The sequence below is a fragment of the Ochotona princeps genome, chromosome 8, assembly GCF_030435755.1.
Source record: "Ochotona princeps isolate mOchPri1 chromosome 8, mOchPri1.hap1, whole genome shotgun sequence".
Lineage (NCBI taxonomy): Eukaryota > Metazoa > Chordata > Mammalia > Lagomorpha > Ochotonidae > Ochotona > Ochotona princeps.
Window position 1 is genome coordinate 63,336,436 of NC_080839.1, and position 21,768 is coordinate 63,358,203.

Sequence of the window (21,768 nt, forward strand, 5' to 3'; positions counted from 1 at the left end):
ACTGGCAAAATTATGTTGTAACAGCCATTTGCTTTCCATAATGGCCCACTCTGAAATGAAGTAGCATTCTTAAAACCCCAAACATATGATTGTAACATGAGATTTTTTTTAGTTTACCTCATGCCCCATGTATGATTATATGGAATCTTCCTCCTAACCCTGTATCCTTTACTCTGCAGTGGATCTGATTGGCGGCTACAACATCGGGACCATCAGCCATGAAAGCCGTGTGGATTGGCTGGAACTTAATGAGACTGGGCACAAGCTCCTTTTCAGAGACCGGAAGCTTCGTGTAAGAAGGTTGACTGGGGCCTTAGGCCTCAGCTGGCCTGTAGAAGCTGTGGCATACTGCCATCAGCATGGTGAATGGTACAGGAGAATCAGCATGCTATCTAGTATCATGCCCTTAAGGAGACTACTATAACAGCAACAGAGTCAAGAAGGGAGTATGAGAGTTGGTTTCTCTTAACTGTTCAAAAGTCTTTGCCTTCATGAAATTCCCTTGCCTTGCCCTCCTCCTGCTCCTCTTCCTCTGTCCACACCTGGTGCCCCAGGGCTTTTCAATTCCACTCACCTGGCATTAGGTGTGTGAGGCTAGTCTCCTCAGCCCCATAGTGATTTTCATCACAAAATGAAATCACCAAGGAGTCCAGCCTTGGGGCCAAAGAGAAGGTCGGTGATTTTTCATTTCAGTAAAAGCTACATCACAAATTATCAGATAATCTAATTTATTTGATGGCCTTACTTTTGTAATCCAAGTTGTCCCAGAGTCATTCTTAAAATAGAAGTCTGACCTTTGCTTAAATTACCTGGATGTCTTCACTCTTTTGGTTCTCTCTTGTTTGGCCACATTCAGGATATGCCAAATCAACACATTAATTTCAAGGGTCACAGGTCAGTGAGCTTTGAGATTCTACATGGAGCTGACACTGTGGGTCATTTCACCTTTAGACAAAGTGCTCAAAACCAGAAGACAAATCTATATCCCATTCTAACTGTGCTCTCTGCCTCTCTTTCAGTTGCACCTGTATGATATTGAAAGCTGCTCAAAGACCATGATCCTCAACTTCTGCTCCTATGTGCAGTGGGTCCCCGGAAGTGATGTGCTGGTAGCTCAGAACCGTAACAACTTGTGTGTATGGTACAACATTGAGGCACCTGAGCGGGTCACCATGTCTTCTATCAGGGTGAGTTGACAGCCAGGACCTCAGACCTGGTGCTGAGCTGATGAAGTGGAGCCGCAATGAAACTCCAGGAGTAGCTGTATCTTCTCTGCCTCACATTCACCATCTCTGTGGAGCTGGTGAGAGACAGACTCTTCCCTACCATCCTTGTTCAGACCCCTCACATTATATTACACCCCTGGAGTTTGGATTTCTGGTTTTGGTGACCCTGGGAAAGGGTCCTAAATTGGAGCTGTTCAGATGGGAGGATCCCTGCCAGGAGGAGTGATCTGGGCCAGCCCCTAACTGCTTCTCTGTTGTAAAGCTTTCATAACCACTTTCCTGTTAAGCCATTCACACACTCAGGGGTCTGCCCAGAGGTGGGAGTAGTCTGTGAAAATAGGAGAAAGGCAGGCCCTTGAGCCAGGTTACCAGTGTGGACACAGTACTTCGTGCTTTCTTTTTGTCCCTTCTCTTCCTCCTTTCTTGGTTATTTTAGACTGAGTCTAAAATCAGCTTGTTTTGTCTTTTTTAAAAAATCTTTTGTTCATTTTTTTTGGTTAGAGAGTTATGCTTCATATTTCTGTGACATTTACTTTTGAAGATACCATGTACATTTAAATTTTTAAACATCTTCATCAGCCTCTCACCCTGCTTCCCTTGCAGATAGTATGAGGTTTTAACTTTGATCATATCCTCTTTGCCTTTGTTGTTCAGTGTTTTAGTTTTAATTTTTTTTCTCAAAGTTTTGTTAATTTATTTTGAAAGTCAAAGTTAAATAGAGAGAAAAACAGAGCATCTTTCATCTCCTGGTTCACTGCCCAGATGACTGCAACAGCTATCATTAGGTCAGGCTGAAGTTAGCAGCCAGGAGCGTCTTCTGGGGTACCTCGTGGGTGGTAGGGGTCCAAGCATGTGGGTCATCTTCTACTGCTTTTTCCAGGCCATTAGCAAGGAGCTAGATTGGAAGTGGGTCAGCCAGAATACGAACCAATGCCCATATGCAAAGCCAGTATCACTGGCAGTGGCTTTATCTGCTACATCATAATGCCAACCCATCTAATAATTTTTTTATCCTGAAAATTTGACAATAACATCTATTGGCTCAGTCCCCAAAAGAGCACAAAACATCTGGACGAGGCCGAAGCCAGGAGCCAGAAACTCAACCCAGGTCTCACACATGGGTGGCAGGAAGCCAATTACTTGAGCCATCACCACTATCTCTCAGGGTCTGCACCAACAAGAGGCTGGAGTAGGAGGGTCAGGGCTGACAGACTCAGCGGTGTGGGGTACAGGCATCTTGACTGCTCAGCTAAATATCCACTGCGGTACCTGCCACTTTAATATTTGCAACATTTGGGAAGTAGCACAATGGACATCTCCTGCCACCCCCCATCTCTGTGTTTCAAAATAAATAAATCTTAAAAACAAAAACAGAAACACTGTCATACAGTGTTACCAGGCCTCTAGGCATGCTGCTGTTGTGGCAATGAGTATACTTTACCCCCAGGATATTATTGTAGATAAAAGCTTTTCTGCTGAGGAGAAACCAAATGTCAGGGAAAGGAGGGCCTGAATTCCTCTTGTTTGAACTCTGGGGCTGGGTGCAGGTGGATCTTTTGTACAGTTGTTTCCATGAAAATACTAACCTGGAATCTGTGTAAGCTGGTGGGGGATACGTTTTTGCAGGGTGATGTCATAGGTCTGGAGCGGGGCGGGGGAAAGACGGAGGTGATGGTGTCGGAAGGTGTGACCACTGTGGCCTACACTCTGGATGAGGGCCTGATTGAGTTTGGAACCGCCATCGATGACGGCAACTACACCCGGTGAGAGGCTGGCAGCTGGTGGTGGGAGAGCCGGCAACCAAGAGGAGGACCAGGAGCAGGCTGTAGCACTGACCCTACTCTAATCAGGGCCCCGGGTACCCAGGGAGGGGCTTAGAAGCAAAGAGCAAACCTTGGGCCATCCCCTCGCTCTCCACCCTGCCCCTCCATTCCTGTGTTCTCAGAACCTTGCCTTCACTCCCTTTCCAGGGCAACAGCCTTTCTGGAGACGCTGGAAATGACCCCAGAAACAGAGGCCATGTGGAAAACCTTGAGTAAGCTGGCACTAGAGGCAAAGCAGCTCCACATTGCCGAGAGGTGAGGCGACCGTGGAAGGGAAGGGCAGCTGCCTGGGAGCCCCTGGGGGCTGCTCTGGCCTGGTATTAAGGCGCCACTTCCCTTCTTAGTGCCAGCACATGCACTAGAGCCCATCCACAGTGCTTCCAAGCACTCCCACCCCAGATTGTAAGGGTCTGTCTCTTACTGTGCTTCTCACAATGAGCCGCCCTGCTGGGAGCCTGTTTAACCCCAACACTCTTCACTCCCTGCTTTGATGTGTATGTGTCAGGTACAGGTGTAGTAATCTAGCCAACAGGCCAAAACATGAGACTCCAGCCTCCTTGAGTTCAAAGTTTGGCTAGAGTGACTGACTTGTGTAACTTTGCAAACGTGACTTAATCTTTCCAAAGCATGTTTTCTTTTTTTTTTTTTTTTTTCTCTTTGTAAAATGGGGATGATGATAGTATTGCTTTGTCAAATGGAAGCAAAGGAAGGAGAGAACGTGTGCAGTGAGCTCCCCCGAACTCACCCAGTCTTCCATGCTGAGATCTCTGTTAGCATTCGACCCCAGGCCGCCTGGGTCTCCCAACCATCCCTAGTTTCTTCTGCCTTGCCCACCCCAGCTCTTGAGTGATCCATACTTGCCATCCTCGAAGTGCTCAGCAAGTGCCACCTGCAGCTGTGTTGGCAGGGAGTCATCCTTGATCCTTCTTCCCCAAACCTTCCACAAGTAGACAGTCAATCACTCCTAAGGAGTTTGTCTTCATTTGGCCCAGCTCACATGTCTTGACCCTCGCACGCACCCCTATGTCTTCCACCTGCAACACCACAGAGCCCCTACATTCCCCTCACTGATACTGTTCTCATGCCGTACAAGCCTTTCATTCTACAGCAGATGAAGACATTATTTAAAAACTCAGATTGTATCATTCTCCTGCTTGGAATTTTCCAGTAGCTTACTGTTGCACCTAGCATGGAATCCAAACTGCTTGCCATGACCTGAGGTCCTATCGACAAGATTTGGTCTCTGCTTCCTTCTCCTACCAGTCGCCTACCACGTATTAGTTGGTCTTGAGCCACACTTGACATCTTTTTGGCCCTTCAGGCAAGCCAGGCTCATTCTTGCCATTGGACATCTGCATTGGCTGTTTCTTCTGTCCATTTTGACTTTCCCTGTCGTGCCATGGCTCGTTTCAATTCAGGTCATCTCCTCAGTGAGGCCTTCTCTGTCTGCAGTATCACACAATTTCATTTTTTCAGCATCTCAGACTATCTGTAACTGCTTCATGATCTGTGTCCATTAGCCATTCCCCCGAGAGCAAGACCCTCATCTTCATCACTTCCTTTTGTGTCTCCAGTGACAATACCTGGCACATGACAGCTTACTCTCAATGACAGCGATGCCCCTATAGTACTGTCGCTGTTAATGTTATTGCTCCTGTGTTGTAGGTGTTTTTCTGCATTGGGCCACGTGGCAAAAGCTCGCTTCCTGCACGAGACTAATGAGATTGCAGATCAAGTGTCCCGAGAATATGCAAGTATCATCCCCCCAACTCACTCAGTCTCCCAAGCTGAGATCTCTGTTAGCATTCGACCGCATGCCTCCTGCATCTCCCAACCATCCCTAGTTTCTTCTGCTTGCCCACCCCAGCTCTGACTTTGAGTGACCCATTTCTGGACCTGATTGTGAAATCCCAAGCCTCAAAGGCTCATTAGTCTCCCTAGCCTGCCAGGACGTCCTTCTGGCCTCCCTGTCTCAGCCCACACAGACAGGGTGTCTCCTTTCGGCCTGCAGGGTGGAGAGGGAACGGACTTCTATCAGGTTCGAGCACGGCTGGCCATGCTGGAGAAGAACTACAAACTAGCAGAAATGATCTTCTTGGAACAGGTAACAGGGAAGAAGGACGTGAGAGGGAAGGGATCTGCAGGAAAAGGCCCACGCCGTCCCCAACAATATGGGGAATCTTCCAAACCCTTGAAAGACAGGTATCTGTAGTTGACTTCACTCCTTCATTTCCTCCTCTTGCATCAGTCAGTACTTTATCTCAGCAGAATTCCTCCTTTGGCCTTCAGTTGTTTCTTTCTTTCAGTCTACAATCTTCCCCTTACTCCAGAGCCTTTCATTGTCCAAAACTTATGTAATTTAAGGATCTCTCTTTTAAGAGAATTTGCCTTAGAAGGGCCTTTTGTGCAAACAACCCTGAGGCTTAAGAGTCTTTTAGTTTCACAATAAATCTACTTTTGCTATGTGGTAAGGAAGACATGAGGCTCTTGGACTTCTGGTCCAGCATCCCAGCCAGGTAAGGGAGGGCTTGAGGATTTCAAATGCTCTTATATTCCTGATGGGCCCCTTTCCTGTGCCTTGTTCCCCCAGAATGCCATCGAGGAAGCCATGGCCATGTACCAGGAACTCCACCGTTGGGATGAGTGTATCGCTGTGGCCGAGGCCAAGGTACCAGTTTTGTCTCCTCCTCAGGTCAGAATTTGATTCCACCAATTCCAGAAACTTCCTGTTGTCAAGAAGGCCCCTGGAAACCAGAACAGGGTTGGAGCTGGGTCCTGAGACCTGTGCCAGAGGGATGGGAACAGCATGGGAAGCAGAGCAGGAGGAGAGGGATATGACTGCTGGTTCTCCTCTATGCATGTCCAGGGGCACCCTGCCTTGGAGAAGCTGCGCCGGGGCTACTACCAGTGGCTGATGGACACAAAACAAGAAGAGCGGGCAGGGGAACTTCAGGAGAGCCAAGGGGATGGGCTCGCGGCCATCAGCCTCTACCTCAAAGCTGGGCTCCCTGCCAAAGCTGCTCGGCTGGTGCTGACCCGAGAGGAACTGCTGGCCAACACGGAGCTGGTGGAGCGCATCACCACTGCCCTTATCAAGGGAGAGCTCTATGAAAGGGTAGGGCTGACCTGTCCATAACGGCTGGTCTCTTCCCATCACCACTTGCATTTGGTTCTGTGTGTTGTCAGGGTGTTACTATAGTCATGTGGTCTATGTCCACAGGCAGGCGATCTCTTTGAGAAGATCCGAAACCCCAAGCGGGCCCTCGAGTGCTACTGCAAAGGCAATGCATTTGTGAAAGGTACCAGCCACCCACCCACTGCCCACCACGTCCTTGGTTGCTGTGGCTGCCCAGCTGCCAGCCTCCCAGCTCCTCTTTGGGTGATTGGTTCAGGCTGGCTCCCTGTACTTCTTCAAAGCCTCCATCCCTCATTCTTTCTTCATGCTCCATTTCCCTGTCCCACCTGTCCTGGGTCCCATCCCCAGAAGTCTGAGCTGAGTACTTTCTGTATCCCTGGCAGCCATCGAGCTTGCCCGGCTGGCCTTCCCAGCAGAGGTAGTACGACTGGAGGAAGCCTGGGGGGACCACCTGGTACAGCAGAAGCAGCTTGATGCGGCCATCAATCACTACATTGAAGCCAGGTAGGGTGGCACAGTGGCACCAGGCAGTACTGAGCATGAGGTGAAAGGTAGTGGGCCAAAGAAGGAGAGTGGAAGCAGCTCCAATATGCAGGTTGAGGAGTTGGTGCGGTGGCATATTAAGCTAAGCCACCTGTGGTGCTGGCATCTCATGTGGGTTCTTGTCCGTCTCCCAGCTACTCCACTTCTGATCCAGCTCCCTGCTTATGGCCTGGAAAAGCAGTGGAAGATGATTAAAGTTCTTGGTCCCCTGCACCCACGTGGGAGATCCAGAAGAAGCTACTGGCTTCAGATTGACTCAGCTTTGGCCATTAACAATCATTTGGGAAATGAAATAGTGGATGGGATCTTTCTCTCTCACTCTATCACTCCTTCTCTCTGTAATCTCTCTGTAAATCCTTCTCTGTAATTCTGCCTTCCAAATTAAAAAAATAATACTAATAATATATTTTAAAAAAACACAAAGGTTGAAATGTGCTGTAAGGGTCCATCTTTTTACCTCTATCTATCTGCCTTGTCCCTCATACATATGTATCTTCCCCAACAATGCCAGGTGCTCCATTAAGGCAATTGAGGCTGCCCTGGGCGCCCGCCAGTGGAAGAAGGCCATTTATATATTGGATCTACAGGACCGGAACACCGCGTGCAAATACTATCCTCGCGTGGCCCAGCACTACGCATCTCTGCAGGAATATGAGGTGAGCAGGGGTCCCTTTATGCAGCATAAAAAGGTGCAGTGCAGGCTGACAAGAGGGGACCCAAGACAGGAAGCAACTCGCCCAGGGCCCAGGCAGGACCACCACCTGGCAGGAGAAGAAAGTGCTCTATTCTTCCATGTCATTCTGGCATGGCGTAGACCACCACCGCCAACAGAGAAAGTGAGCCTCGGCACTCTTCTGCATCATCCAGCACAAGTGATTCTTCAGGAATAGCCCAGCATAGGCACAGTAGGGCAGAAACAAGACCTTTGGCAGGTCCACTGTGTTGTCCTCATACTGTTTGGGGCAGGGCTGTTATTCAAACAGCCAGAGGTGTGAGACATCCATCCTCAGCTTATCTTCTCCCTGAAGGTGATTCCATAGATGCCTCCCCCAGGCACCTGGCTCTGTCCCCCTGATCCCTTGCCCCCCTTCTCACCAACCACAGATTGCCGAAGAACTCTATACAAAGGGCGACCGAACCAAGGATGCTATTGACATGTACACACAGGCTGGCCGCTGGGAACAAGCCCACAAGGTAGGTGACAAGAAGCTTCCCAACCAGAGCACTCGGCCTGAGGGTCCATGGTGCCTTGTTCCTTGATCCCTGACTTTGTCCCCCCATCACCAACTTCCCTGAACACTGAGAAAGTGTAGCAGAGTCCATTGTGGGCCCCTGTCATCCATCAGCATGGGGAAAGGGAGGGGTGAGGAGAGGCCCCTTTTCCCAAGCCTGTGGTTCTGAGCAAAACAGGTGAGATGGGTTTGGGAGCCAGGGGACGGGAGCCGTTGCACCTGAACTCCCACCTCTGCAGCCTCTGTCATGCTGATGGCTTTGTCCTCGTCACTAATTACACAGCCAGCGGGTGGGTAGAGTATGACCATGTGTACATGTGGCCCAGCACAAGGTGTCTGTCATACCTCCTCCTGCCAAGGCAGGGTGAAGTTCTTCCCTAACTCCTTCCAGACTCGGGATTCCCAAGGTGACCAGGATAGTGTGATCAGGAACATTGAGAGGACCTGAGCAGGCAGGTTCCCTGGGAGCCCTGCCCACCCCCACAGGACTGACCCAGGTGGTCTGTGTCTGCATAGTTGGCAATGAAGTGCATGCGGCCAGAAGATGTGTCGGTGCTGTACATCACCCAAGCCCAGGAAATGGAGAAGCAGGGCAAATACCGTGAAGCTGAAAGGTGAGCTGGGGCCTCGGGACCAGAAGAACAGATGGAGTCTGAGGATATGTGTGAGATGTCCCCTGGAAGAGACAGCAGGGATCTGGGTCAAGGGAGCCCCAAGTGTCTTTCCCATTGGCAGGCTCTACGTGACAGTGGATGAGCCTGACCTCGCCATCACCATGTTCAAAAAACACAAGCTCTACGATGATATGATCCGCTTGGTGGGCAAGCACCACCCAGATCTCCTCAGTGACACTCACCTCCACTTGGGCAAGGTGAGTCCTTCCTCTGGCCTGCCCATCCCTGGCCCACTCAGAGTTCAGCTCTTGCCTCCTGACCCGCCTTCCTGCAGGAGCTGGAGGCTGAAGGCCGGCTGCAGGAAGCCGAATACCACTACCTCGAGGCCCAGGAGTGGAAGGCAACTGTGAACATGTATCGATCCAGTGGGCTCTGGGAAGAGGCCTACCAGGTGAGGAGTCTTTGCTACACTTGCCTGTGTGGTCAAGAGACGGGGTATATCCTTCTCTCCTCCCCAGTTTCAGGTGACTTCATTCTAAACTGGCCACAGTATGTTTGAAAATGTCAGGAAGACAAGAGACATGTCCACCCCTGCACACACAAGCTTTCCCTCAGAACTTCAAAAGTTTTTGCCCGGGCCCTGAGCAATTTCGCAAACTAAGTTAAAAGGCTCTGAAATGTAGCCCTCTGCCACTGATTTAGAATAAGTCCCTGATTCTTGTCAGAGGTCAGGTCAGGAAAGCCGAAGTGAGTTGGGGCAGCTCTGCACTGGACAATTCAGGAGTGGCCTTGTTTTCCAGGTGGCCAAGGCTCATGGTGGAGCCAACGCCCACAAGCATGTGGCCTACCTGTGGGCCAAGAGCCTTGGGGGGAAGGCTGCCGTGCGACTGCTCAACAAGCTCGGACTCCTGGAGGCTGCTATCGACCATGCTGCTGACAACTGGTGAGGCCCCTGCCCACCCAGAGTGCCCACACAAGGAAGGAAATTCATGTTGAACTAAAAAGAAACAGCCCCAAAACCCAAGGGGAGGCTTGGAAGGACACTAGGGGGTGGTGGGAACCAGTGGGGTACCTCTCCTGTCCCCAAGGGCTCAAACAGCAGTTAATATCTGGGTTTTTGAAAGGTGGGGAGGGGGGTGACTTTCTTTTTATTTTCTGTAATTTTAAAATTTTACTACTTGAGAGAAAGAGGGAGAGAAAGAGAGACAAGCTCCCATCTTTTGGTTTACTCTTAAATGCTCACAACGCCTGGGTCTGGGCCAGACTGATTGACAGCAGGAACCCAGTCCTGACCTCCAGCTGCTTGAGCACCTGCTGCACCCACGTGCGCTCAGCCTGAACCTGGGCACTGGAACCAGAGATGAAGGCATCCCCACACAGGATCTTAACTGCTCAGCCAGACGCCTGCCTCAGGGCCAGCTTTTAAAGCTGAGACTGCACTAACAGAAACCTCACCCTAAATCTTGGAAAGAACTTTTCTTAAGCAAGCGTTACGAAGGCCAGGGGTAGAGGCGGGTGACTGAAGAAGACTCAGGGAGGCAGGATTCCTGCCGACCTGGCTGGGGCCCAGAAGGTGGCATGGCAGCCTCCTTCCCCATCAGCCAGGGTGGCAAGGCTCACGCCTTCGTCTCCAAGACCAGTTGGCCTTAAGGCTGCTTCAAGTGTCTCTGCATCCAGAGTGATACTTATGACTGAAATCACCATCCCCGGGCTGCTGTGTGCCTGATTTCCCTTACATTTCTCTCTGTGCCTCTAACATTTTATATCTATTGCTTTCATTCTGTCCCTTTTATGCCCCTCAGGCCCTGCCCTTTTTTTCTTTTTTTCCCCCTTGCTTTCTGATTCTCTTTAACTCTCGTTTAAGGAAATACCAACTAAGCAGACTTTATTTGCACCTCTCATTCCAGCTCCTTTGAATTTGCCTTTGAACTCGCTCGGCTGGCAGTCAAGCACAAAACTCCCGAGATCCATCTCCGATACGCTATGTACCTGGAGGACGAGGTACAGATAGGACTTGGACCCCAGGCGCAAAGCCCTGCTGATCTATCCCCTAGCCTGCTGCTGTCCCACAGGGACCCAAGTGGCCACTCTCCTTTTCATGCTGCTTGGCTGCCTTTCTCTGCCTGTAGGGTAAATTTGAAGAGGCTGAAGCCGAGTTCATCAGAGCTGGCAAACCCAAGGAAGCAGTGCTCATGTGAGTCACCCTGTGAGCTCCTCCATCCTTCCCTCCCAGTCACAGCTCCCAGTCTTCCTGGTCTGCCTGGTTCCCATCAATCCTGCACTCCTTCATGCCACGGTTCTCTGCCTCCCACTATTTGTGCCACGGTCCTCTAATTCAGCTTATCCTATATCCCCACACCGGGGCAGGTTTGTCCATAACCAGGACTGGGAAGCAGCTCAGCGTGTGGCTGAAGCGCATGACCCTGACAGTGTCGCTGAGGTGCTTGTGGGTCAGGCCCGGGGAGCCTTGGAGGAGAAAGACTTTCAGAAAGCAGAAGGGCTACTGCTTCGGGCCCAGAGACCTGGCCTGGCCCTTAATTATTACAAGGTGGGTGCTGAATTGGAGACCCTGAGGGAGGTTGAGGGCGAGAATGAGGGCAAAGCCAACCCCTGGCACTGAGCAGTCGGGTTAGTCGGTGAGGCAAAAGGAAGGAAGACCCAGGAGTCGGTGGCCTGGAGTAGCTGAGAGGCAGCAGAGAGCCAGGCTGCCTACTTTTGCCCCTCTGATCCCCGGGGACCTGAGCAGGAAGCTGGCTTGTGGAGCGACGCACTGCGCATCTGCAAGGACTACATGCCTGGCCAGCTGGAGGCCCTGCAAGAGGAGTATGAGCGGGAAGCTACCAAAAAAGGGGCCAGGTATGGAGCCTGACGGCTGGGGTGGCCCCCAAGATGTGCCCAGGAGAGGCCGTGCTAAGAGCCCTGATGCACACAGGAGCGTGGAGGGGCTTGTGGAGCAGGCTCGGCAGTGGGAGCAGGCTGGAGAGTACAGCCGTGCTGTTGACTGCTACCTCAAAGTGCGCGAATCTGGGAGCAGCAGCCTGGTGGAGAAGTGCTGGATGAAGGTGAGGCCGCTAGGGACTTGCTCTCCCTCCCCTCTGCAGGCCAGCGCCTGCCCTCCCCACTGCCATACTTGGCTTTCTCCCACATCATCTTTTCCTCCTGTCTGTTGCTTTCAGTCAAATAGCAGGTGGCTGTCAAGTGTCCTCTTAGGTTAGAACCAGAACTTGGGAAGGTTATGAAAACAGGACAACAGATCATGGCTTGATTGACTGGAGCCCTTCCATAACACATGAGAGACCTGGGTTAGGATTCAGGGAAGTGGAGCAACTGGGACACAAACCAGCACCTGTATGGGACTCCATGCTTGACAGGTGGAGGATTAGCTAGTTGAGCCAACGCGTCAACCCCAGGCCTTATAATTTTAATTTTTACAAATTATATCTTTTCTTTGTATTTATTTACTTGAAAGGCAGCGTGATAGAGAAAAGGAGAGACGGGGAAATCTTCTTTCTGCTGGTTCTCTCCCCAGATGGCCACAACAGCCAGGTCTGTGCTAGCCATGAGCCAGGGACTCTAACTCAGTCTCCCATATGGGCAGAATGGCCCAAGTACTTGGATTATCTTTCACTGCTTTTCCAGGTACGTTAGCAGACAGCTAGATTGGAAGGAGAACAGCCAGGCCTCATCAGCACTGTGGGATGTCAGTGTTGACGCGTAGCAGCGTTAACCCACTGGGCCACAGTGTCAGCCCCTATTTATTTTCATCTTTTTAAAAGGCAGAGTAGAAAGATATTAGAGAGGTTTTCTATCTTTTGGTTCACTCGCTAAGTGCTTGCAACAGGGAGGAACCGGAAATTCCATCCTAGTCTCTATTGTACATGGCAAGGATCCAAACATTTGAGCCATCGTCTGCAGCCTCACAAGGTGCATTAGCAGGAAACTGGGTCAGAAGTGGAGGATCTGGAATTAGAACTGTTTTTTTCTGTGTGAGACACAGGTGCCCCAGGCAATGACTTAACACACTGTGCCACGGTGCAATGGGGTTCTTTTTTTTGGGGGGTGGGGGAGTCAGATATACAGAGAGAAGGAGAGACAGAGAAGAAGATCTTCCATCCGTTGATTCATTCCCCAAGTGGCCGCAAGGACAAGGGCTGGGCCGATCCAAAGCAAGGAGACTGGAGCTTTTCCGGGTCTCCCATGTGGGTACAGGGTCCCAAGGCCTTGGGCCGTCCTCAACTGCTTTCCCAGGCCACAAGCAGGGAGCTGGATGGGAAGTGGGGCTGCTGGGATTAGAACTGGCACCCATATGGGATCCTAGTGCATGCAAGGCGAGGACTTTAACTACTAGGCTACTGCACCGGGACCACAGTGGGGTTCTTACAAGTTGAGTAGCTCCCAGAAATTAGAAGGGAGGATGGAGAAAGGGGGGCTTACCTAGTCAGGTGAAGGCAAGAACAGGGGTGTACTGCTTAACTTTCTTTACATGGCAAACCCTCAGGGCTCAGTGTGTCCCTCCTCCTGTCACTGGGAGCCTTGCTCCAACCAAGCTGAGGAAGGCATTGTCAAGTAGAGCCCAGAGCAGTAGCAAGGATCCAGAGTGAAACACATCAGAGGTCTCATGAACTTCCTGACTTTTTTCTCCCTCTCTCTCTTTCTGCCTCTCCTTCTCCTTCTTTAAATCTGCCTCTCAAATAAAATAGATCTTTATTATTATTGTTATTTTATTTTATGACACAGTTCCATAGGCTCTGGGATTTTCCTTAACCCCTCCCTAGGCCCTCCCCTCCATATTAATTTCCTCTGTATTATTACAGTAATATAGTTCATAAATAGTCATAATTCCATCATTGCGGGCATGGACTAGAGAGTCCAGCATTTTATTGTCAAGATAACTTTAACAGTTTCATTGGGAGTCCATCTTTAATCTCAAAGTAGAGATGGGAAAATATCTACTATTCATCCCCTTAAATGAAAAGCCACAATACAAAATCAACAACAGGAACAAAAATGGAAATTTACAGCATCATAAAGTTAATTAACATGCTACTGAATGACCAGTGTGTTAGAAAATGCAAGTTCTTCAACTCGGTGGAGGAATCCACCATGGGGGGAGGGCATGGGGAGGGGATGGGGGAATCCCAGAGCCTATGAAACTGTCACATAACGCAACGTAATTAATAAAAAAAAAAAAAAATGCAAGTTCTTAACCAAATCCTGTAATTACTTCATTAACATCTCAATTTTAGTTTATACATAACCAACTGCTGTAAATCTTAAAATGGTTGTAGGGTAGTATTCAGCTGTCTCGAATCTTTTTTTTTTATATTTATATTTAGCAGTTTATAATATTCAAGCGAGATTTTACTGAACTTCATGAATTTTAGGTAATGCAAACAGGTTTATAACTCTAACAAGGCATATATTAACAATTGAGTAATAGAACAGTTAAATAAAAATAAATCTTAAAAAAAACCCAAAGATGCTATTTGGGCCATTTACTTCCCCCATCATTGTCCCCAACGGCTTCAGGCTCCACTTCTGCTCTTGCTTCCTGCTCATGTGCGTCTCCGGAGACAGCCAGTGGAGCCTCAAGTACTCGGGCCCCAGCCACTCACGTGGGAGAGCCCAACTGACTTCTGGTCTCTTAGCTCTTGTGGACATTGTGGGAGGAAACCAGCAAATGGCAGGCCTCTTTCTGTCTTCCAAATAAACATAAATTAAAATGTTCAATAATAAATGTTTTACTTCTTTCTAAAAAAAAAATTTTATTTGAGGGCCCAGCACAATAGTGTAGTGGTTAAAGTCCTCACCTTGCATGCCCGGGATCCCATATGGGTGCCAGTTCTAATCCCAGCAGCCCCACTTCCCATCCAGCTCCCTGCTTGTGGCCTGGGAAAGCAGTCGAGGACGGCCCAAAGCTTTGGGACCCTGCACTGGCGTGGGAGACCCAGAAGAAGCTCCACGTTCCTGGCTTCAGGTCAGCGTAGCTCTAGCCGCTTGGGGAGTGAATCCTCAGATGAAGATCTTCCTCTCTGTCTCTCCTCCTCTCTGTATATCTGACTTTCCAATAAAAATTAAAAAAAAAATTATTTGAAAGGCAGAGTTATAGAGAGAAGGAGCAACAGAGAGAAAAAAATCTTATCTGCAGATTCACTCCTCAAATGGCCACAACAGCCAGAGCTGGGCCGGTCCAAAGCCAGGAGTCAGGAGCCTCATCCGGGTCTCGGATGTGGGTATAGTGGCCCAACCACTTGAGCCATCCTCCATTGCTTTCCCAGCACATTAGCAGGGAGTTGGATTGGAAGTGGAGCAGCCAGGATACAAACCAGTACCCATAAGGGATCCCTGCACATACAAGGCAAGGACTTTAGCCACTAGGCTTCCATGCAGGGCTGTTGGCCCCACTTTTTTCATGCCAAGTCTTTCCAGTCCGATGTCTGTGGATGAGGGTGCTGGGAAAATAACTGCTTACTGCCCTAGACTCTTCATTCTAGGAGTTCCTTACATTTACCCTATCAAGATTTTATCTGTAACAAAGAACCTGAGAAACCAGTTTTCCAAAAGTGGCAGGACCAAATGCAGTAACCTCAGACAGCCAAGTGTCCGAAAGAGAATCCGATAGGAATTTACAGGTTAGGTCCACCAGTGGCCAGTTGTAGGCTCTGACATGGCAGGAACCAAGCTTTGTTGAGGAGGGCACTGGGGAAGAGAAAGGAGTGCAGTGGGAAAGTTGGCATGTGGGAGGAAAACATTTGTTGTTAACCAGACTGAGGTCCCTTAGCAGTATTTGCCTCCGTTTTCACTCATGGCCATTTTTTGTTCAACCATGCAGGCAGCTGAACTCGCCATCAAGTTCCTGCCTCCTCTGCGCAGCCTGGAAGTGGTTCGGGCTGTCGGACCCCAACTGATTGGAATTGGAAAGCACAGTGCAGTAAGTAGCATGGCAAGATTGTGGATAAACAGATTCCCCAGGCACAACAGGGTAGAGCAGTGACACCCCTGGCACACTGGGTCTCCAGGCAGGTGCAGTGGGAAACCAGCAGTGGAGGAGGCCAGGTCCCGTCTAACTGCCCCTTGTGCAGGCTGCAGAGCTCTATCTGAACCTGGACCTCATCAAAGAAGCCATCGACGCGTTCATGGAGGGCGAGGAGTGGAACAAGGCCAAGCGTGTGGCCAAGGAGTTAGACCCCCGGTAAACTGTCGACCTCCGTGTCGCGGGGATAGCTTCTTTCACTTGTGCAGATTGGGAGGATGTACCCACAGTGGCAAAGACCGTGCAGATAGACACCAGTCCATCTCCACAGGTATGAGGACTACGTGGACCAGCACTATAAGGAGTTCCTCAAGAACCAGGGCAAAGTGGACTCGGTGAGACATGCGGAGGCTCCAGGGGCCCCTCACACTCCCTCCCGTCCCCCGCCACATCATCGTCCTCATCCCTAAACTTAGTGTTTTCCTCTGATCCACAGCTTGTGGGTGTGGATGTGGTGGCTGCTTTGGACCTATATGTGGAGCAGGGCCAGTGGGACAAGTGCATCGAAACAGCCACCAAGCAGGTGCCACTCGCCCCTTCCTGTCCCTGCTCCTTCCCTTTCCCTCTCCAACCCAAGTGCATGTGTCTCGCCTCTCCCAAAGCCCAAACCCAAGCTACTTCCACATCAGCCTCAGAACGCTCAGACCCGCACACCCCAAAAGTGGGGTCAAAGGTTTGCATCTGCCCTTTGCTTCCTAAACAAACCTCTGGCCTCAGATCACCCCAGTCTGCCTGACCCTGCTGATCCCAGCCTGGCCCATGCTTTTCCTCTACCCCGCCAACAGAACTACAAGATTCTGCACAAGTACGTGGCTTTGTATGCAACCCACCTGATCCGAGAGGGCGGTTATGCCCAGGCCCTGGCCCTCTATGTACAGCATGGAGCCCCTGCTAACCCACAGGTAACAGCCCTCTCCTGGGGGTGACTAGTACCTCCAGGACTTGCTGCCTCTTCTCAGAGCCCCCAGCCCCTCAGGAACTGTCTTCAGCCCAGAATCCCCAAGCCAACCTCTTCTGTAGAGTGCAGCCTCTGGAGAGAGCCATGGACCATCCCACCCCGCCCCTTGACCCCAGCTTAGCCAGTGTTTCAGTGCAGACTGCCACATGCACCTCCAGGACCTCCTGCCTCCCTCCTAGAGACTCAAGGCCCACAAATGCTGGGCCTCAGGGCTTTCAAGCAGCAGCTCACACCCCCAGAAAGCTATAGTGACTTTCTTGCTGCATTCTTTTCCCTGTCACTGGCACAAGCTCACCTTACACACGCACACATCAGAGCCCATCTCTCCTCCCTCTGGCACCACTTCACTGACTATGTCTCCTAGTTGTAACCTCACTCAGACATGCTTTCCCCAACCTCTAGAACTTCAACATCTACAAAAGGATCTTTGCCGATATCGTGAGCTCCCCAGGGACCAACTGTGCCGAGGCCTATCACTGCTGGGCTGACCTGAGGGACGTCCTCTTCAACCTGGTGAGGCAGCCAGCGTGGCTGCAGGGTGGAAGGGCCCCTCTGCCTGCCCCAGACCAGCCTCTTTCATGCTCCAAACCCTTTCCCCTTGGGCTCATCTTACCTCCCTTTCTCCACATGGCCACCAGCAACCACCCTGTGGCCAAGAGCCTCCCTAACCTAGAAAGTGGTCACAGAGAGGCATGACAAGGGGCAGGAGGAAAAGAGGTCTCCTGTCCATTGGTTCAGTCGCCTACGGGGCAGCTAAGACTGGGGCTGGGCAAAGCACCAGCCAGAAGCCCAAGAATGCCACCTGGGTGTTCAACAGCAGCACAAGGGCCAGCCTCTACTGCCTTCCCAGGCACATCAGCAGGGAGCTGAATTGGAAGTGGAACAGTGCCCATATGGGATGCTGGTGTTGCAGTCGGGAACTTAACCCACTACAGCACTGGTCCCACGCTTTCCTTCCCTAGTGTGAAAACCTTGTGAAGTCTAGTGAGGCCAACTCTCCAGCCCACGAGGAGTTTGAGACCATGCTGCTGATTGCCCACTACTACGCCACTCGCTCTGCAGCCCAGAGCGTCAAACAGCTGGTGAGACAAGGAGGGGGTGAGGAGCAGTCATGAGGCTTAACTTCAGATGTGTGAAGTTGGATTCAAATTCCAGATCCCCAGGCTCTGGAAGCTCCCTGCCTCTCTTCCAGCTGCTCTTCTAATCAATCTTTGACCCCTGAGCAGAGGTTTTTCCTTCTGTACCAATTTGACCTTGGGGCTGTGCCCACACACACAGCTCCCACCTCATTGTGTAAACATTTCAAGTCCTGTGATCTCTTTATTCATCTCTATTTATAATATGCACTCACTTCTGGCTTGTTCATTGTTTTATTGTAAATTCATGTGGTCAGAAAGCAGAATTCTAGAAGCGGGAGGAACCTTAGAAATAATCTAAGCCCAGTTCTATTGTGCATATTTATTTATTTATTTATTTATTTTTAAAGATTTATTTATTTTATTACAAAGTCAGATAGAGAGGAGGAGACAGAGAGGAAGATCTTCCGTCCGATGATTCACTCCCCAAGTGAGCCGCAACGGACCGGTGCGCGCCAATCCGAAGCCGGGAACCTGGAACCTCTTCCAGGTCTCCCACGCGGGTGCAGGGTCCCAATTCACTGGGCCGTCCTCGACTGCTTTCCCAGGCCACAAGCAGGGAGCTGGATGGGAAGTGGAGCTGCCGGGATTAGAACCAGCGCCCATATATTGTGCATATTTAACAACAACAACAACAACAAAAAAAGCCTATGACAGAATGGCAGAGTACCTCAGGGCCGTACTGACTGTGGAGTTCCTGGTTCTGGGCCCCTGAGCCAGGTAGCTCACTGTGGCGGCACCATCGTAACCCTTCCATTTCAATCCCCAGGAAACAGTGGCTGCCAGGCTTTCGGTTTCACTTTTGCGTCACACTCAGCTACTACCTGCAGACAAGGCCTTCTACGAAGCGGGCACTGCTGCCAAGGTGCGCCAGGACCAGGAAGGGTGGGGCCAGCATGTTAGGGAAGTGAGAAGCTGGAAAATAGAGACTGTCCCTTCTGCGCATGTCCAGCAAGGCTGAGAGCTGCAGGCTTGACCGTGTCAGGGGATACAGTTCTCCATCCTCCAGGATTCCCCACCCTTACCCCACATCCCTGAGAAGCAGGCCCAAGCCCAGCTCATTCAGACCCACTTAGGCCTTCTCTCTACTACAGGCGGTTGGCTGGGAGAACATGGCGTTCATCTTCCTCAACCGCTTTCTGGATCTAACGGATGTGAGTAGAAAGGCTGTGCCCAGGAGTTGGCAGGTGTGGTGTCACACTGCGCCTGTCTCATAGTTACCCACTTGGCCACAGGCCATTGATGAAGGGACTCTGGATGCCCTTGATCACTCGGATTTCCAAGATACGGACATTCCTTTTGAGGTGCCACTCCCAGCCAAGCAGCACATACCGGTAAGGGCGCAGGATTGGCCAAGGGGAAGGCCACCCCAGCGTGAGTGCATTGAGGGGGAGGGCATCGCAGTGTAAGACTGGGATTGTGTCCCCAGAGATCACACATGACCAAGGCGGACAAATAGAACAAAGGCTTCACAAAGCCCATTTCACAATCCCCACTCATCTCTCCCTGCCCTTCCCAGGAGGCCCAGAGAGAAGAGGTTCGAGACTGGGTGCTCATGGTCTCAATGGACCAGCGACTGGAGCAGGTTCTACCTCATGATGAGCGAGGGGCCTACGAGGCCTCCCTGGTGGCAGCAAGCACTGGGGTCCAGGCACTGCCCTGCCTCATCACAGGTATGGGCCCCCACAGTACCCCATATCCCAAGGCAGGTGGGAGGGAGGGGACTACAGGAAAATGAAGAAACCATTTTACTGTGGATGCAAAAGATGGGACCATCCTACTCTCCCTCTGCCTGGACTCCTTTCCATTCTGCCTCCTCGGTCTCTCAAACCCCAGCTCACCCTTTTGCTCCTTCCCCCACAGGATACCCCATCCTGAGGAACAAAATTGAATTTAAGCGACCAGGGAAGGCTGCCAATAAGGACAACTGGAATAAGTTCCTCATGGCCATTAAGGTTAGAGAGGGAGGCTTGAAGGATGAGGGAAAGGAGAGAAGCAGTGAAAGGGAAAAGCCCCCAGAGGGTGGGCGGGATTGTTAAGAAGGCGGATGCTGGCTCTGGGCTCGTCTGCTGGGACACTGGGGTGGTGCCAGCTGTCTGGGGGTCAGCCATGTCCTCAGCATTAGTGTTCCGTCCGTTTGTTCACAGACCTCCCACAGCCCTGTGTGCCAGGACGTGCTCAAGTTCATCAGCCAGTGGTGCGGAGGGCTGCCCAGCACCAGCTTTTCCTTCCAGTGACCGCTGGAACAGAGAACAGCCAGGGTCTCTGCCCCATTAAAGTTTTGTAAGTAACTGAGACCACTTGTACGCTTTGGTCAGTGCCCCCACTGCAGCACAGTGCCGCTTGCCCCACAAGGAATCATAATAACCAAGGAGAAGAAAAGCAAAGCTCTTTTATTGCTATGGTTTGTGTCACCCTGGGTTGAGAGCCGCATGCTCAGTGGAAAGAGCCCTTGTGGACTGACTGGATCTTGGGACAGCACCTGGTTCACAGAGGCAAGAACCAACCAGGTCAGCAGGGAGGCGCAGCTGACCCCGCTGCCTCCCCACCCCCCTCAGCCCAGCCCCTGCTGCCCACCCTCACCTGCCCTAGACCCAGCTTTTCTGTGACACCGGCCTCTCCAACCCGCCATCCAGGAGCTGCACATTTTCTTGCCTCTTACACTTGGGCGGTTCGAGCTCCATCAGTTCCTCCAGCTGCAGAAGAGGGCAGAGTCAGCCCTGGGGCCCTGAATTGCTGATCCCTGCCCTTCCGGCCACCCCGCCTCACCTGGCCCTGGAGCTCCTCCTTCCTGCAGGGCCCCACTCCACGCAGGGTGAGTGCAGCCACACAGCAGTAGCCGGAGAGGGCAGCCTCTGCCGCAGACATGAGCAAGGAAGGGATCCAGAGGGCCAAGGCTGTGTCCTGGAAGGCCAGAGGGAAGAAAGGGGCTCAGAGGGCCCAGCAGAGCATGCGTCTGCGGGCTACACGCAGGAGGAAAGAGGACCACACTCACATAGATTCTCGTGGGGTCAAACGGGCAGTCAGAGTATCCAGAGCCCTGGTCCTGTGGTAGCCGGTGGCAGTCAGCCAAAAGCCGACTGCCACCGTTGGCCACGGTGAGCGCCACAGCCAGGAGGAGACCCAAGGAGCAGGCGGCAGACACGAGCAGGTTCACCAGCGCGAGTGCCAGCAGGGCCCAGTGCTGGCAGGGACGGAAGAGCAGCTTGGACCTGGCTTAATCTCAAGGACTACTCGCCTCCATTTCTCCCTGTGAGGCTCCTCTTGCCGCCCCCTCCAGCCCCGTTTCTCTGCAGTCCCCTCTCTCACCAATGGCGGGCGAAGAAGGTTCTTGGAAGTCAAGAGGGCCACAAGTCCCACGGAAACACTCTGCGAAAGACACCAAGCCTGTGGCCTGCTGGGTTCCCAGCGCGGTTGTCCCTGCCCGCCCACCCGTCCGTCCGTGCGCTCACCAGCAGCCCCGAACCCACGGAGATGATATTGGCGGTGGTATACTCGGGCGTCACGGCTCCGTGCGGATTGGCCACGTGCCGCAGGACGGTGCCATGCAGCACGGCTCCCAGCAGCAGGTTCACGTGGCCCACCAGGATCAGCGCGAGGCCCACACGCATCAACCGCCGGGGCCCCCGGGCGGCGTCTGCAAAGCACCGGGAAAGGGCAGGCCTGAGCCTGGCGCTTGGGAGCCGGCGGCCCCGGCTCGCGGCGTCGGGCAGAGCGTGGGCGTGGGGGCGGGCCGTGCGCTGGACCCCCGCACTAGCAGGGGAAGGAGGAGAAAGTTACCGAAAGTGCAGACGCCGCAGGCCCGCATCCCGACCCACCGCCCCGCGCCGACGGCCCCGGCAGTCTACCTGGGCCCTGGCGCCGCGCTCCGCCCCTCCGCCCCGCGGCTCGGCCCGCCCAGAGCCACCTGAGGCCCTCCGCCCCGCAGCACGGCCCGCCCAGGCCAACCGAGGCCCAACCCCCGTCGGCCGCCGGCTCCCCCTGGCGGGCCCGGTGCATGTGTGCACACACCCCACGAACACCTCAAACATGCACTACTCTCCCCCCATACACACATCACATACCCA

The 21,768-nt window shown here is 52.1% G+C and overlaps 2 protein-coding genes across 3 annotated transcripts in view; one reads left to right on the forward strand and one right to left on the reverse strand.

The window, feature by feature from the left end:
- The window catches only part of IFT172 (intraflagellar transport 172), a 34,545-nt gene extending 14,547 nt beyond the window's left edge, over positions 1-19,998 (forward strand). Inside the window, exons 15-48 of the mRNA XM_004582689.4 lie at positions 180-292; positions 1,020-1,187; positions 2,853-2,989; positions 3,197-3,304; positions 4,715-4,799; positions 5,061-5,153; positions 5,640-5,717; positions 5,916-6,164; positions 6,270-6,348; positions 6,569-6,689; positions 7,240-7,384; positions 7,833-7,922; positions 8,477-8,574; positions 8,696-8,831; positions 8,909-9,025; positions 9,375-9,517; positions 10,482-10,575; positions 10,704-10,768; positions 10,942-11,122; positions 11,321-11,430; positions 11,507-11,636; positions 15,407-15,505; positions 15,657-15,766; positions 15,879-15,942; positions 16,044-16,130; positions 16,393-16,509; positions 16,968-17,078; positions 17,528-17,647; positions 18,471-18,566; positions 18,796-18,855; positions 18,937-19,035; positions 19,221-19,374; positions 19,565-19,656; positions 19,849-19,998. Of these exons, the coding sequence (XP_004582746.2) occupies positions 180-292; positions 1,020-1,187; positions 2,853-2,989; positions 3,197-3,304; positions 4,715-4,799; positions 5,061-5,153; positions 5,640-5,717; positions 5,916-6,164; positions 6,270-6,348; positions 6,569-6,689; positions 7,240-7,384; positions 7,833-7,922; positions 8,477-8,574; positions 8,696-8,831; positions 8,909-9,025; positions 9,375-9,517; positions 10,482-10,575; positions 10,704-10,768; positions 10,942-11,122; positions 11,321-11,430; positions 11,507-11,636; positions 15,407-15,505; positions 15,657-15,766; positions 15,879-15,942; positions 16,044-16,130; positions 16,393-16,509; positions 16,968-17,078; positions 17,528-17,647; positions 18,471-18,566; positions 18,796-18,855; positions 18,937-19,035; positions 19,221-19,374; positions 19,565-19,656; positions 19,849-19,938 (3,839 nt within the window). The 3' untranslated portion in view covers positions 19,939-19,998. The remainder of the gene's footprint in view (positions 1-179; positions 293-1,019; positions 1,188-2,852; positions 2,990-3,196; positions 3,305-4,714; positions 4,800-5,060; positions 5,154-5,639; positions 5,718-5,915; positions 6,165-6,269; positions 6,349-6,568; positions 6,690-7,239; positions 7,385-7,832; positions 7,923-8,476; positions 8,575-8,695; positions 8,832-8,908; positions 9,026-9,374; positions 9,518-10,481; positions 10,576-10,703; positions 10,769-10,941; positions 11,123-11,320; positions 11,431-11,506; positions 11,637-15,406; positions 15,506-15,656; positions 15,767-15,878; positions 15,943-16,043; positions 16,131-16,392; positions 16,510-16,967; positions 17,079-17,527; positions 17,648-18,470; positions 18,567-18,795; positions 18,856-18,936; positions 19,036-19,220; positions 19,375-19,564; positions 19,657-19,848) is intronic.
- An 80-nt stretch (positions 19,999-20,078) lies between these two features.
- On the reverse strand, positions 20,079-21,645 carry KRTCAP3 (keratinocyte associated protein 3). 2 transcript variants are annotated; one of them, XM_058668141.1, is made up of 7 exons: positions 21,482-21,645; positions 21,154-21,338; positions 21,011-21,070; positions 20,697-20,885; positions 20,471-20,605; positions 20,357-20,397; positions 20,079-20,183 (listed from the first exon to the last, which is right to left on the reverse strand). In XM_058668141.1, exons 1-7 carry the CDS (start codon positions 21,507-21,509, stop codon positions 20,138-20,140), a joined length of 684 nt encoding a protein of 227 aa, XP_058524124.1. In that variant the 5' UTR covers positions 21,510-21,645; the 3' UTR covers positions 20,079-20,137. The 2 variants fall into 2 exon arrangements, with proteins under 2 accessions (XP_058524124.1, XP_004582935.2); XM_004582878.2 differs by having other exon boundaries at positions 20,285-20,397.
- Positions 21,646-21,768: the final 123 nt, after the last annotated feature.